The sequence below is a fragment of the Heterocephalus glaber genome, unplaced genomic scaffold (genome assembly GCF_053883595.1).
Source record: "Heterocephalus glaber isolate CG9 unplaced genomic scaffold, H.glaber_assembly_v1.0 deba00001497, whole genome shotgun sequence".
In the NCBI taxonomy this organism is placed as follows: domain Eukaryota; kingdom Metazoa; phylum Chordata; class Mammalia; order Rodentia; family Bathyergidae; genus Heterocephalus; species Heterocephalus glaber.
The window spans coordinates 43,963,905-43,977,447 of record NW_028258320.1 but is presented as its reverse complement, the minus strand read 5'-3'; the positions used below and the strand labels follow the sequence as shown (position 1 = coordinate 43,977,447).

The 13,543-nt window shown below is 39.3% G+C and overlaps 2 protein-coding genes across 2 annotated transcripts in view; one reads left to right on the top strand and one right to left on the bottom strand.

Annotated features, from left to right (window-relative positions):
- Positions 1-3,194, top strand: part of Noc3l (NOC3 like DNA replication regulator) — a 48,766-nt gene extending 45,572 nt beyond the window's left edge. Inside the window, exon 21 of the mRNA XM_021253073.2 lies at positions 3,008-3,194. Within this exon, the coding sequence (XP_021108732.1) occupies positions 3,008-3,043 (36 nt within the window). The 3' untranslated portion in view covers positions 3,044-3,194. The remainder of the gene's footprint in view (positions 1-3,007) is intronic.
- The window catches only part of Plce1 (phospholipase C epsilon 1), a 376,383-nt gene that overhangs the window by 3,595 nt on the left and 359,245 nt on the right, over positions 1-13,543 (bottom strand). Inside the window, 5 exon segments of the mRNA XM_087184946.1 lie at positions 2-157; positions 471-689; positions 3,078-3,236; positions 9,063-9,272; positions 12,169-12,297. Of these exon segments, the coding sequence (XP_087041072.1) occupies positions 2-157; positions 471-689; positions 3,078-3,236; positions 9,063-9,272; positions 12,169-12,297 (873 nt within the window).

Below are 13,543 nucleotides of genomic sequence, written 5' to 3'. Positions count from 1 at the left end.
CCAAGACCCCCACAGGTTTCTCCTCCTTATTTTGGACACTTTCTGAGGCCACAAGCTGAGGAGGTAAGGTGAGTCCCCGGGACTGCTTGGTTGACTTGGTGAGCTTCTTGAATTCACTTGCAAAAGAGATGCCCTTTCTTTTGTCTTCTCGAGATGCCTGTGGCAAAAAAGAGTCTTTCCTTGGTTGAATGTTCTCAATCACAAAGCACTATGTCAGAAAGAGCCCTTTTCCACTTGTTTGTTTGGTAAATAGGGCGTTGGGAAGGACCAAGTGACTCTCAGGACTTCATAGCCACACAGTGGAACACATTTTTTCCCCCCACACAGTGAAAACAAAGCCCAACAATTTTCTCCCAACTAAATTTGACTAAGAACTTTCTTCTAGATTTTACTAGCTCCAAAATCTGATCATAATGTGATTATGAATATGAGATGTTTTATGAAAAGAGCAAAATAACTTTAAACTTTACCTGCACCTGCTCCTTTAGTTTAAGGATGAATTTCCCTGCACCTTTCCACTTGCTTTGGGCTTGAAACACACACTCCTGGTCCAAAAGGACTCGCTGTGAAGACTTGGGAGTAGAAGACTTCTTGTTGGGTGTGTCTTTCACTACCTCTTCCAAAAGCACATAGTCACCTGGATTGGGGTTGCTCAGGATGCTATAGGAATATTTGGCTTTGCATAAGGTCTGAAAGATAAGTTATGATCAACTGAATAAAGCATCTTCAAAATGTGCAATCATTCCAATTAAACTTTAAGGTGGAAAAATGGCATACAGTTTTAGAGATGGAGGGGACCTTCCAGATGTCATCTAATCTGTCCTTTTACATTTGTGTAGTTGTATCTTATAACACACTTTCTCAGATTATTTCACTTATGTCCCCAGCAATCTATGATTTATATGAGGAAGCATAAGCTTATAAAAGTTAAGCAGATTCTGGATGAGGAATCTTAAACTTATTAAGGTTAAGCAGATTCCAGAGTATGCACAGCTCATAAATAACAGAATAAAGGGCCGGGGATTTAGCTCAGTGCTTTCGCCGCCTGCTGTGCAAGCACAAGGACCCGAGTTCGATCTCCGGTACCAAAAAAAAAAACAACAAACAAAAACAGAATAAAGACTTGACCTGGATTTTCTGTACATACATCAAAGCACATGGACATGAAGGTCATGCAGCTAGTGAGGAACATAATCCTGCCCTTCAGGAGCCTCCCTGTCCCATAAGCTTGCCTCTATCACAGTCTTAGATGATGAAGGAATTTTAGTCACATGGTCTTTTTCATTGAGTACAAAAATATCTTTTGTTTACTCATTTATTCATTCATCAGATAGTTGCTGAGGGTCTGCTGTGTCCCAGATACTGTGCTGTACTTTGGGAAGACAGATGAGCAAAAGAAATAAATATCTGGAGTTCAAAGTCAATTAGAATGGCTAATTAACTAAATCATATAATAGAAACAGCAAATAGCACTTAGGTAGTGTTTATCATGTGCTAGGCATGGTACTAAATGTGTTACACTGACAGTCTTCACAATAACCTATCTCTAGGCTTTATCTTTTTGGTGAGTTACGGTATAGGATATGCTGGAGTCAGCTGGACTAATGAAATCAAGCACAATAGGAATAGTTGCACAGTGGAAATAAATCAGATTCCCCTGCCTCCAGCTAGTTTACCAGCACCCAGCACCGCTAAGGAACACATCTGAGCTCTTACTCAAGATCTTACAGTGAAAAGCAGAGCTGAGTTTGAACCTAGAGCAGTGATGGTGAACCTTTTACAGATCAAGTGCCCAAAGTGCAACCCAAAATCCTCTTATTTATTGCAAAGTTCTAACACTGTACTTAAATCTGAATACAGTGGTACCTCGGTTTGTAAAGTTAATTTGTTTTATGATTTTGGGGAAGATGGCTGCACTTGTGTTTGTATGGGGAAGATGGGCGTGGTTGTGTTTTTTACCTAATGTGGAGTTTGTGAACAGAAGCAAAATTTTGCTGAATGCTTTTGTTTGAGAATCAAATTTGCAAATAGAAGTGTTCATGAACCAAGGTATTACTTTACTGAGGTTTTAGTTTAGAAAAAACAACTGTTATCTGATGCATGGCTACTGGGGAGACTTGGTTGGCTCACATGCTGACTGAGAGGACTCTGCGTACCATAGGTTCACCACCACTGAACTACAGCAACCTGATCAAGGGTCTATGCTTTTGGCCATTGTACTTGTACATCATTTCTCAAATCTGTGTTTAATGAATGGAAATCATGAGGAAGCTACGAAGGAAGTGAAGAGTTCTTGGAAACAGTTCCTTGAAACAAGCCTGACCTAGTAGAGGAAAGAGGGTTTAGGTAGCTCTCCTGCTTGTCTTCTGTGATCCTTGAGAAGTGGTTATTAGGTATTGGGTCATGCATTTCTGGGACAATGAAGTCACCACTCTTCAGAATCATCTCTTAAATCCGTTATTATCAGTGCTTCCTAAAGAGCTAGACTCATTGTGGATACTAAGTATCTGTTGAAGGAGTGAAGGATAATATTTCCTAGCCTTAAGAGAGGATAGCTAGTGGGTCGAGTGTTTTTTTGTGGGAAAACAAAAATGATCTCAATTTGACTGTGATCATGGTTGTACAGCTCCTGCAAATATGCTAAAATCTACTGAATCATAAACTTTAAATTTGTAAATTATATAGTATATAAATTTTAGTTTAATAAAGCCGTTATTTTAAAGAAAAAAAGTTTTAAAAAAAGACATTCTACTTTTTCAGGTCCCTCTTGTTCTAGAATACCATTCATGAAATGAACTGTCATAGACATCTGCTTTGTCTCAGTAATTTATACTGACAAATGGACTGAGGTGAAGAAAGAATTTTCCTTTCCTTTCTTTTTTCTTTCCTTCTTACCCTTTCTTTTCCTTCCCCCTTTTTTTCCTTTTTCCTTTCCTTTCCTTCTCCTGTCCTTTCCCCTCTTCTTTCCTGTCCTTTCCCTTTTTCCTCCCCTCTCCTCTCCTCCCAGGGCCTTGTACATGCCACGCAAGTAACCTGCCACTGAGCTACACATCTGCTCCCCAAGGAGAGGCTTTTACCTGCTGAATGACATCCTGGGCAGTGCTGACACGGGGTGCTTTGATCACTGTTCTAGGTTGCTCTGGAGAAACATCATGCACTTGGACAAAGAAACTCTCCTCCTCTGAGCTCAAAATCACCTCTTTGTCATCTTGAACAATGCTTTTCTCTTTTAGAGTCTAAGTATAAAAAGAAAAACATGGAGTGATTGGTAAGGTGATACAGAATAAAGAAAAAATAAAGCAAAAATTTGAATTCTGTCTTGGTAATGTGGAAACAACTTTTTAGGTGTATACTTCATTCATTAGTTAATATTTTATGACTACTCTAAAAGGATATACCTGTCTTCTGATGAGAATGAAGCATTGTATCTCACTGCTGTTGATACTCTCATTAAGTCTGGCCCAGAGTAAGCTAGTTCATCTGGTCCTATTAGGTGCAGATTTTGAAAATCCAAGTCAACTAGGTAAATTTACAGAAAGAGCATTTTGCCAATTACCAAAAGTCAAAATAAAAACAGAGAAAATTGCACTGAAGAGAAACTCACTCATTCCCACTTAGATCTTGAGCATGAAGAAATGCTAGACATCTGAAATGTGAAACTGATGCTGAGCCAGACTGGAAGAAGAAAACCTACAGTGTAAAGGCTGAAATGACTGGAGGTAACCCACACTGAAACATGTTTTGACAAGTTCTCACTAATTATGAGAACTGATTATCAAGTTAATTTGCATTTGTTGAATTGATATCCATTGATCTCTATGGATACATACATATTATGTAAAGATATATGTATGTTATTAAATTTTTTCAAACAGTATAGGGGTAATGAATAACAAAGCAAAGAGTCTGTTTTCATCTTTTTTCTGTCATTTTCCCACATATACACAACCCCCCCAAAACCCACTGCTGTTAGGTTATCTTTTGAACCATTTTCCATGGATCATAAATACATTTTAGTGTGTGAATAAATATACACAAACCGCTGGAATTCTGTGAACTTAGTTATTGTGTGATTGTCAGATGGCTCCTGTCCTTTGTCAGCCCCCATTCTCAAAGGGGAGTAGTTTAAAGTTATCGTATGTAAAAAGGGCCACAGAATGAGGAGAGGCAAGGCAAGTAAAGAACAGGCAACTCCATTTCAGATGTGAGGCTTAGCAGGAAAATCCTATTCTCAGCATTCTCCTAGCATAATCTCCCCCAGACAAAGGTACTGAAATAGTGCTAGCTAGAAGAATTACAATCACTGTCCTGGAAGGGCCAGCTAGTCACGTGACCCAGAACTGTCCCCATTGATATTAAAATCAAGATGGAAAACTGCCACCAGGTGGTGCCATACTATAACCAAGACCAGAAAGGACTGCTCCTGGAGCTTGGGAACCATCCACACAGACCTGCAGTCAGTCATAGCTCTATTATTTTCATGAGTGAATTTTTTGAATCTTGTCTATTATATAATGGCGGTGGAAGGATGGGAGTTATCTATTTTTATTGAATAAAATTATACCCTCATAATATACCATCCTACAACTTTTCTCCCAACTTAAAAGACTGTGCTTATCATTTCACATCCAATTTTAGGAATCTTATTGCATAGTAGGATGTGGCTGTACAAGATGTCATTTCATTGTTCATCATCTAACTAGTCAGAGTGAAGTCAGAGGTAATTCACATGACAGAATTTAGAATTTAAATGTCCCCAAAACCAGAAAGCAAGAAATACAAACAAATAAACAAAAAGGTTCTAAGTTGCCACATGTTCCAACAGCAATGCATCACTTTTTTTTTTTTTGGTACCGGGGATTGAACTTGGGTCCTTACGCTAGCGAGGCAGGCAGCGGAACCACTGAGCTAAATCCCTGGCCCCAACAATGCATCACTTTTAGGAGAGCTCCTGAGAGCCTCACTAGAGTTTATTTACACTTAAGTTTTCAGCCACAGTTGAAAAGCAGAAGATAATAACAATAGCCCTCCTTTTTTACTTAGTATTTTTGTACACATTATCTACCTGTTTGACATAAATCAAATAGGGTAGTTTCTGTTACAGATTTTACAAATTAGGGCAGTGAGGTTTACAGAAGTTAGGTGATCTGTTCAGAATTATCTAATTTGTGGCAGAGCCGAGGATTGTCCAGTTGCAACCCAGAGGGTAAAACAGATCTTTAAAAATTTGGATTTTTTTCAGTGTGAACAATGTACCTAAACATGTACCTTGACAATACAATTTTCTTACATGTTTTGTATGTTCTTTGACCTATTAGTCTGGTTTTCAGTCTGTATATATGATAATTTTATAAGGTCTTATAAACAAATGAATCTGATGCTGGAAAAATAAAAGGGCGAAGAGGGAGGGGGAAAAAGAAGGGAATTGAGATGTGTTACATACATCTAGCCCCTACAGTGAATGTAATCATTATGTACTGCAAACATGAACTGATAAAAGTAAAAAAAAAATTAGGATTTTTTTCTTTTAGAGAGAGATGGCTTCTTCAGCTTCCACATGCTGAGAGCATAAATTGTTACCCCTTCCTTTCTCAAATCAGATAACTGAACAGAAAAGTAACACCTGTCAGAGAAATTATATATACACTGTTTGAGAGGAATATGCAGACGCTGGTCCCAAGAGGTCAGTGTCTATTTCCATATTCACAAGGGAGGGAAGGAGCACCAAGAACAGCCTGGGGTGAAGTGAAAGAGTTGGGGAGACAGTGTAAAAACTTTGTTGCCTGTTGTCTCATTGTATCTTCTTTGCTATAAAAATCCTTGCTCACCTGACCAAGGTGAGATGGAGATTTAAGGCAGTAAAAGACCCCTCTGTCGCCTTTGGAGCTAGCTTTGAACAGATCTTTTCCTTTTCCACCAAAGATTCTCTCCTGTGTTCCTGGGGAGCAACAAGTAGTACACACCTGACCAGTTAGTAACCTCATTTCAAACCCAAAGCAGTCAAACGGGGACATATTAACCATAGGAAGATGTAGTACCTGGTGGCTTAACAGCCCAGGAGATAAGAAAGGTATTGAGAGTAGGCAGGAGAGATCTGAGATCACAGAGAACAAGGTGAGAACATTTAAACTTTTTTTTTTTTTTTTTTGGTGCTGGAGATTGAACCTAAGGCCACATGCATCATTAGGTGAGAGGTCTACTACTGAGTTACATCCCCATCCCAAGGAACTTTTAATAGACTCTGTCATCAAATTGCTTAAATATGTTATTAGTTCCACAGGAAAAACAAATGAAAATATTTATAACCCAAATTTATCAACTATGATAGTGCCATCTTGCATTCAATAATTGCTTAAGTCCCTTATTCAATCAGGAAAAAATTTTTTTCTTTGTTTTTCATGCTGGGGATTGAATTTGAGACCTGCATGCTAAGCCTGTACTCAACCACTGAGCTACATGCCCAGCTTCAGCCAATATATTGATTACAAATCACTATGAATTAGGCAAACAATACACTAGCTATGATTTGTTACCTTTTGAAATATATTTGTCATTTCAAATATCTCTTCTCCACAAAGGTGTTATCAAGGAGAATGTGGTGTATTCTACTTATGAGAAAAAGCTTGTTAGCCTTCCCTTCTAATTTACCCATTTTTTTCTTCAAAGCATTTATTCTGCCTGTTTCATGAACATTTCAAATGCATGCAGGCACCCCTAAGCTTCTCAGTCTTTCTGGCATATGATGAACCTGTTGAGACCCTCAGTAGCTTAGTCATCTTTCTTCCTGCTCACTGCCTCCAGGGCTGGAGGTGGATAATCCACAAGGACTGACACAATTCCGGCTTGGGCAGCACAGGATTGTGGATAGAACATTGAACTGGAAGCTGTAAGACTCGAGTTCTTTCTACTTCAAACCCTAACCTAATTTTAACCACCCCTGTCTTTTTTTCTTAGTAGGGGGAATAAACCCAGGGGTTCTCTACTACTAAGCTACATTCCCAGTCCTTTTAATTTTGAGACAGGGACTTGCTAAATTGCTCAGGTGGGTGCTAGGATTACAGGCAAGTGCTACCACATCTGGCTTTGATTAGTTCTGAGTCTGTTTCCTTATGTGTCAAATGGTTTCCACTACATCATGAAATCATTCAAAATAGTTGATACTTGAGCTTTCAATTTTGTAAATGATTATGCAAATGTATAGTTTGAAAAATTTACTCTATTCTTTGATGCTGTCAGAAGACTTTTTTTATAAGTAGCCAGTTAACAAGTGAGTTAGAAATTTAAAAAAAACAAATTAAAGATGGCTTCCAAAGTCCAGCTGAGCCCTCTTATAATTTCTCATGAAATGACTATTATTAGAACTGTTTGTTCTAATGTTCTAGAACTGTTTGTTCTAATGTTCTAGAACTGTTTGTTCTATCTTAGCCATTCATACACCTGACAGAGAGAGGAGCCTGGGAAACAATTACATTTCTTGGCATAAATTAAGTGTCTTTTTATGGTTTGAGGCAAGGGGAGGGAAGGAAGACAGTGGCTCTGGGTCCCAGTGGAGATACTGGAGTTATGTTGAAGCTGCAGGTGATGTTCATAGTAATGAGAGTGAAAAGCTATACATGTTGGTAAAAATTGGCCATCATCTGCACTGTGTCCCAGCAAGCATGGATCACCAGGCACATTTTACCAGTCAAGCATTATTACATCCCAAAAGGAGCAGGCCAGGGCTCAGAACAGGGCCTGGCACATACTAGGTACTTAATGTGTTTAATCAAATTGTTGAATTGGCTTAGCTGCTTCATTATCCTCATATCATGAGGCTTGGTTGTCCATGCTGAAGCAATGAGTTTATATGCTATTTTTAAAATGGCAGTAAATTAGTTGAGGTCTTAACAATATGTTCAGAGAAAAAGGTGCACCACAGACAAAACTGAAGAGGAGCCAACTGATTTGGACATGGTGGTTGTTGCTTTTTTACTTTCCTGGGGATGACTGTGCTAATATTAGTGCACATGATATACATTTTTATTAAATCTGACTAAGGCTGAAGTATTATTCACTTTATGTGAAGTTATGGGCTATTTTATAGGAAATACTATTATTTTACTTCCAAGCCTTTACTTACTTATCTTTTAAAGATTAAGTATCCCATATCTGACATTCTTGGAAGCTGGGTTTTTCAGATTTTGGAGTTTTTTCGATTTTGGAATATCTGTAGAGACTGTACAGGTTATGTGTACAATGGTGTCCGTTACATCATGAGATCATTCAAAATAATGAGTGTCTGAGAACTTTCAGTGCTGTAAATGGTTATGCAATATATGTTTGAAAATGTTAGAGGTGCTCAGTCTGCATTAGATAAAATATAACAGGCACTAACTGGAAGGCAATCAAACTCAAAATGCAGAATACCTACAGCCACGGCATTACACAATACTTTAGTCTCCCTTTCTGAGGTTTTGCTTTCTGTGGCTTCAAAATCATGGTTCCAAAATATTAAGTGGAAAATTCCAGAAATAAATAATTTGTAAATTTTAAACCGAGGGCAATTCTGAGTAGTGTGATAAAATCTCTTGCTGTCCTGTTCTGTCCTGCCCAAATCATGGATCGTCTCTTTGCTCAGCATATCCATAATGGATTACCTACCTGCTAGTCACTTAAGAGTCACCTTGGTTATCTGATGAGTGCTTGTGCTTATATGGGTTTGGTTCTGTCCAAGGTTTTAGGCATCCACTGAAGGGCCTGGACCAAATTCCTTATGGATAAGGGGATTCGGCTATAATGTGGCCTCACAGCAATGTACAAATAAAATACTGGACCTACAGCTGATGACAAGCTCTTTCAACCTCTTGTTCCCTTGGTTTCATAAAGAAGGTTTTTCAAACTGAATTTCTGTAACTTAGAAATAACCTTTTGGATATGTACAGAAGAATAAAATAATTTCCCTACACTCACTTAAGAATAATAGAACCAAGTTGTAACTACAAGAAATTTGGGATATGAGGGAGGTAGTGAGTGGTGAGATGGTTAATCACATACTGTGTAGGCTGCTTCCAAGATGCACTTACTTCCTGCTGGGTTTTTAAGACAATCCTGCCCACGTAACCTTCTTCTGGAAACCAGCTGCTTAAAATTTGCATGATCTCTTCTTCTGGACCAATGACTCTCTGGAAAGGTTGTTTCCTGCATTCATTCTTTTCTTTCGATATAAAATACTTTTCTTCCATCAAAAAATAGTCTGTGGAGAATAATCTGGTATCTTGTTCAGTCATCAGAATCTAAAGAAAAAGCAAAGGCAAAAGTTAGGCACACCTCTGAGAAGTGGGGCACAAATTTAAATTCAAAACAAGCTTTCATGGCTGGGCATGGTGGTGCATGCCAGTAATCCCTACACTCAGGAGGCTGAGGCAGGAGGATTGCTGTGAATTAAAGGCCAACCTGTGATACATAGTGAGTTCAAGGCCAACTTGAACTACATAGCAAGACCCTGTCTCAAAAAACCTAAAAAGCACAACCAAAATGTAAACAATCAAAGCAAGCCTTCATGATGTTCGGACAGGTTTGATGTGGAATTTATATGTGAAAACTACTCTGGAGAGTTGCTTAATTCTTTTTGCAAGATCTAAGAATTCTCATATATCCAAAAAAGATTGTTTATGTCTACTCTGGGCAACAGCACAGTTTATTCATAATCCCCAGACAGCAGAACTATTTTCCCACTGCTGGAATGAGAGCTCTTACTGAATTAAAACCTTCAGGTTTCTCACTCCATGTATTTTGCCCTTGGTAATCTTGCTGGTCAGGACTGAGGGCAAAGGACCTTGTTCGGCTTTCACTAAAATAATCTTTTTCTCACATTGAAAATAATCATCTTCTCATGGAAGGTTCACAGGGCTGAATTCTCATTTGATCTAAGTTGCTGGGAATTCTCCTGTTAGTAAACTCCTGACAGTGTGTCTAACGGGCTGTTTTCTTTGTTAGCTACTGACCATGCACAAATGGTATGACTGAGATAAGGCTCTGGAGCCAGATGGACCTGGGCCTGAGGTTTGCTCTTAAGACTTCCTATCATGTCTGCAAAGTATTGGGGAGATACTTAATGCCTCAGATATTCAGTTTTCCCATATATACAATGGGAATAGTAAAAGTAACAATCTTTTATGTTTGTTTTATGACTGAGGCATAAAGCATAGCATAGATACATCATGAGAACACAATAGCCATCATTACAGTTACTTTTACTGATACAGTCTTTCCCACTCTTCTTGTACAGATTACTGGCAAAAGGTTGAACCTGGGGCCGGGGATTTAGCTCAGTGGTTTTGCCGCCTGCTGCTCAAGCGCAAGGACCCGAGTTTGATCCCTGGTACAAAAAAAAAGGTTGAACCTGAAGGGAGTAAAGGTCAGTTACAGTGAAGAAACTCCCTTTGTTGCCTTCCCGTGAGAAGTGGCTAGGTGATGACTGACAGCTGTCACCACCTGTCCTGGATTAAGCAAACACCTTTCTCCCCTGGCCCTTGCCAATGAGCCAATGACCAGAGTTAACATTTTCTGACTTAGAGGAAAAGCTGAATGTAACGTGTGGAAGATGATAGGAGCAGAAGATTCTCACAAAGCTCTGATCCCTCTACCCTGGTCCTTAAAACAGGTACCATGCTACTGATTCTATACGGGCAAGGCAAATGGATTGGTTTAAGTATGAACCACTACTCAGGAAAAATTCAGGACGTGAAGCTTCCAGGAGGTCAGTTGGGACCGTCACTTGTACCAGAGGGTCAGCATCCTCAGGGCTTCTCCTCAATCCTGAGGACTTCTTTGCTTATTTCCATGGGGTGATAATAAAATAAGGGACTTCTTTTTATGGGTGGCCCATGGGAAATTTTCCTTATTTTACAAAACCTCAGCAGTGCTTTATGATAATGAATGCTAATCATGAACTGCCTAGTTAAAAAGCAAACAAACAACCTCCCCCACCAAAAAAATCCCAAAACCTTTAGCAGTAGCTTCTATTTGATAATTTATGAAATGTGACACCTAAGCCATTTTGACTCTGGTTAAGCTAATTATAAAATGTGGGCAAAATATTGACCTGCCCATAAAGATGTGTCTTCTGAACTATTTGTTAATATTCATATATGATTACTCAGTACATTTTAAATTCCCCCATGCATTATGTGATTCCAGCTACATTTTATCATGTACCCTAACTTCCAAGGGAGTTCAGGGTTACTCCCTGTGGTCCTTGCTCCCATTGGTCTACTCTTAAGGAGGAGAAGGAGTCCCATTGGTCTACTCTTAAGGAGAGATAAAAGAGTGTGCAAGGTATGAGGGCTGGTGTCAGGCAGGGATAGAGCTTCTAATGGGTAGAGAAAAGGAACTGCACATGGCTCAGCCTTCTCTCTGGGGAGCTGCCGTCTCTCTTCTGGATGTCGGTCTTTGTTCCTGGTCCTCTAGCTCTTAAACATCTTCTTAAGGATGGTGATCCTGCCTGCAGAAGGCCACAAAGATTCCTAGAGGGATCCAGAGAGAAGTGGCCCAACATAAGGGGGGTTAGGGTAAAGGGATCTCATTCTCTTGCTTCAGAATTGTCATGCTTCTTTGCACTGGAAGAGGGTAGGACCTCAAAGATCAGGATCAAGTGCCAAGGAAAGTGTACTGGTCCCCATGTTAGGCTACAAAGGTCAGAGATGTGTTCTTGGCCCATGAGGTCCATGCTGATGCTCTAGGAATGAATCTGAGCCAACTCCTTGGATAGCAAACAGACTTCATTCAGCTCATGGGCAAATTCCCACTGATGAGTGCTATGTTAAGAAGGAAGATGAAGCCCATGTCTAGGAGAGGGAAAAAATTTACAGGGTTAGAGAACCACCTGTTCTGGTTTTTATGCTGCTGGATTCCTCTGTTTTATGTGGCTGAAGGACATTAAAAATTCTTTTTTATGGTTAAAGTAGCTTGTCTAGTGGTACCAAGATCCCTCAGATCATTCTTAGAGTGGGTCTTGATGATGAATAACACATTTCTACATAATCAAAATGCATATCATTAACACAGACTTTTGTACATTTATGTTCATGTGTGTATGCTTGCACACACATTTACACACATATGTACATCCATTCACATTAGAAGCTGTATTCTTCTAACCATTGGAGTCTATGCGTTCAGGAGACTTGCCTGTTGGAGAAGTTGCTTTGCTTTGGTTCCTCCATTTATGGTGAAAACAGCAAAGGGCTCTGGACCTGGGACCCCATGTACTGTGACTCTATGAGTCTGCAAATATTTTCTCTCTTCTGTATTAAACATCTGTCAAGGAAGATCACATACTTTCTTATTCATCCTAAATAACATGATACAGGAGTGCTAGTACTTAGAAGTATGTGTAGGGACATGTAAATGCAAAAGAGAAACCATTTATAACCTGGTGCATGCTAATGTGGTACAGGAGGCAATGACATCTTCCTTAATAGTCTGGTAAGGTTATTTAGCAACACACCAAAAATTAATTTATTTTAAACCACAGTGTCTTTCTTCCTATCATAATTAGGGACTGATATTATCCAAAATGCATGTCAGTCCTTACTTATGAACTGATATTCTAAAATATCTATTGAGTCCCATCTGTCTTCAGGGGACTGGGCTAGAATTTTGGATAGAAGATGATAAAATGCTCGCCCTTAGAGAGTTCACCATCCAGCACACAAATAATAATAATGATATAAAAGTACTGTATAGAAGTTGCGGAGAGATGGGTAGGTGTGTAACTTTCTTCCAAATATGAAATCACTTATGGAGGGTTTACAGTGAGTCAGACAATATGCCTTGCCCTGGAGAATTAGGGGCAAAAAGGTCATTATCCTCATTCTCAAGGGCTCCCAAGTGAATGAGACAGCTAGAGGAGTAAGTGGACAATTTTAAGAAGCATGGTAAAGTCCTTAGAAATCCAGAGTAAAGGACCTATTCCTGGTTTGAGGGAAACTAGGGAGGTCTTCTTGAAAGTGGTATCATCTGAACTACATCTTGAAGGGCTCAGTGTGATATAGCAGATGAAGGAGATGAAATAGAAAATTGATTCAGTATGTGTGCCAGGATTAGAGGTGGCCTAAGGCAGGACATTCTGAGACCTTTAGTGAGGTCAGTGGCTCACAAGTTGGAGGGAGAAGGCCAGGGTTGTAGGCAAAGCAGAATTATGGAGACCTTTGTCTAACTGGCTAACATTTAAACTAAAACTGGCAAAATGGCAACCTGATGGACTGAACTGTTTTAGCATAGACATTTTTACTTTTAAATATGGGGTGGAGAAGAGAGGTAGCCCATTTTGCTATGCTTACACAATGTTGTTTTTATTTAACTAGTCTTAAAGATGTAGAAAGTAGCCAACATTTGCAAGAATCTAGATGTTCTGATTCTTTTGAAAAATCAAAAAATCTGGTAACATTGAATGACAACAAGTGGCTGGAGCTAACAAGTGGGTAACATCTGCCCCTCTAAATGACCCAAGAGCTCTCTACTTTCATGGAATCTCTGTCCTGTCTACTTACATGTATTTACA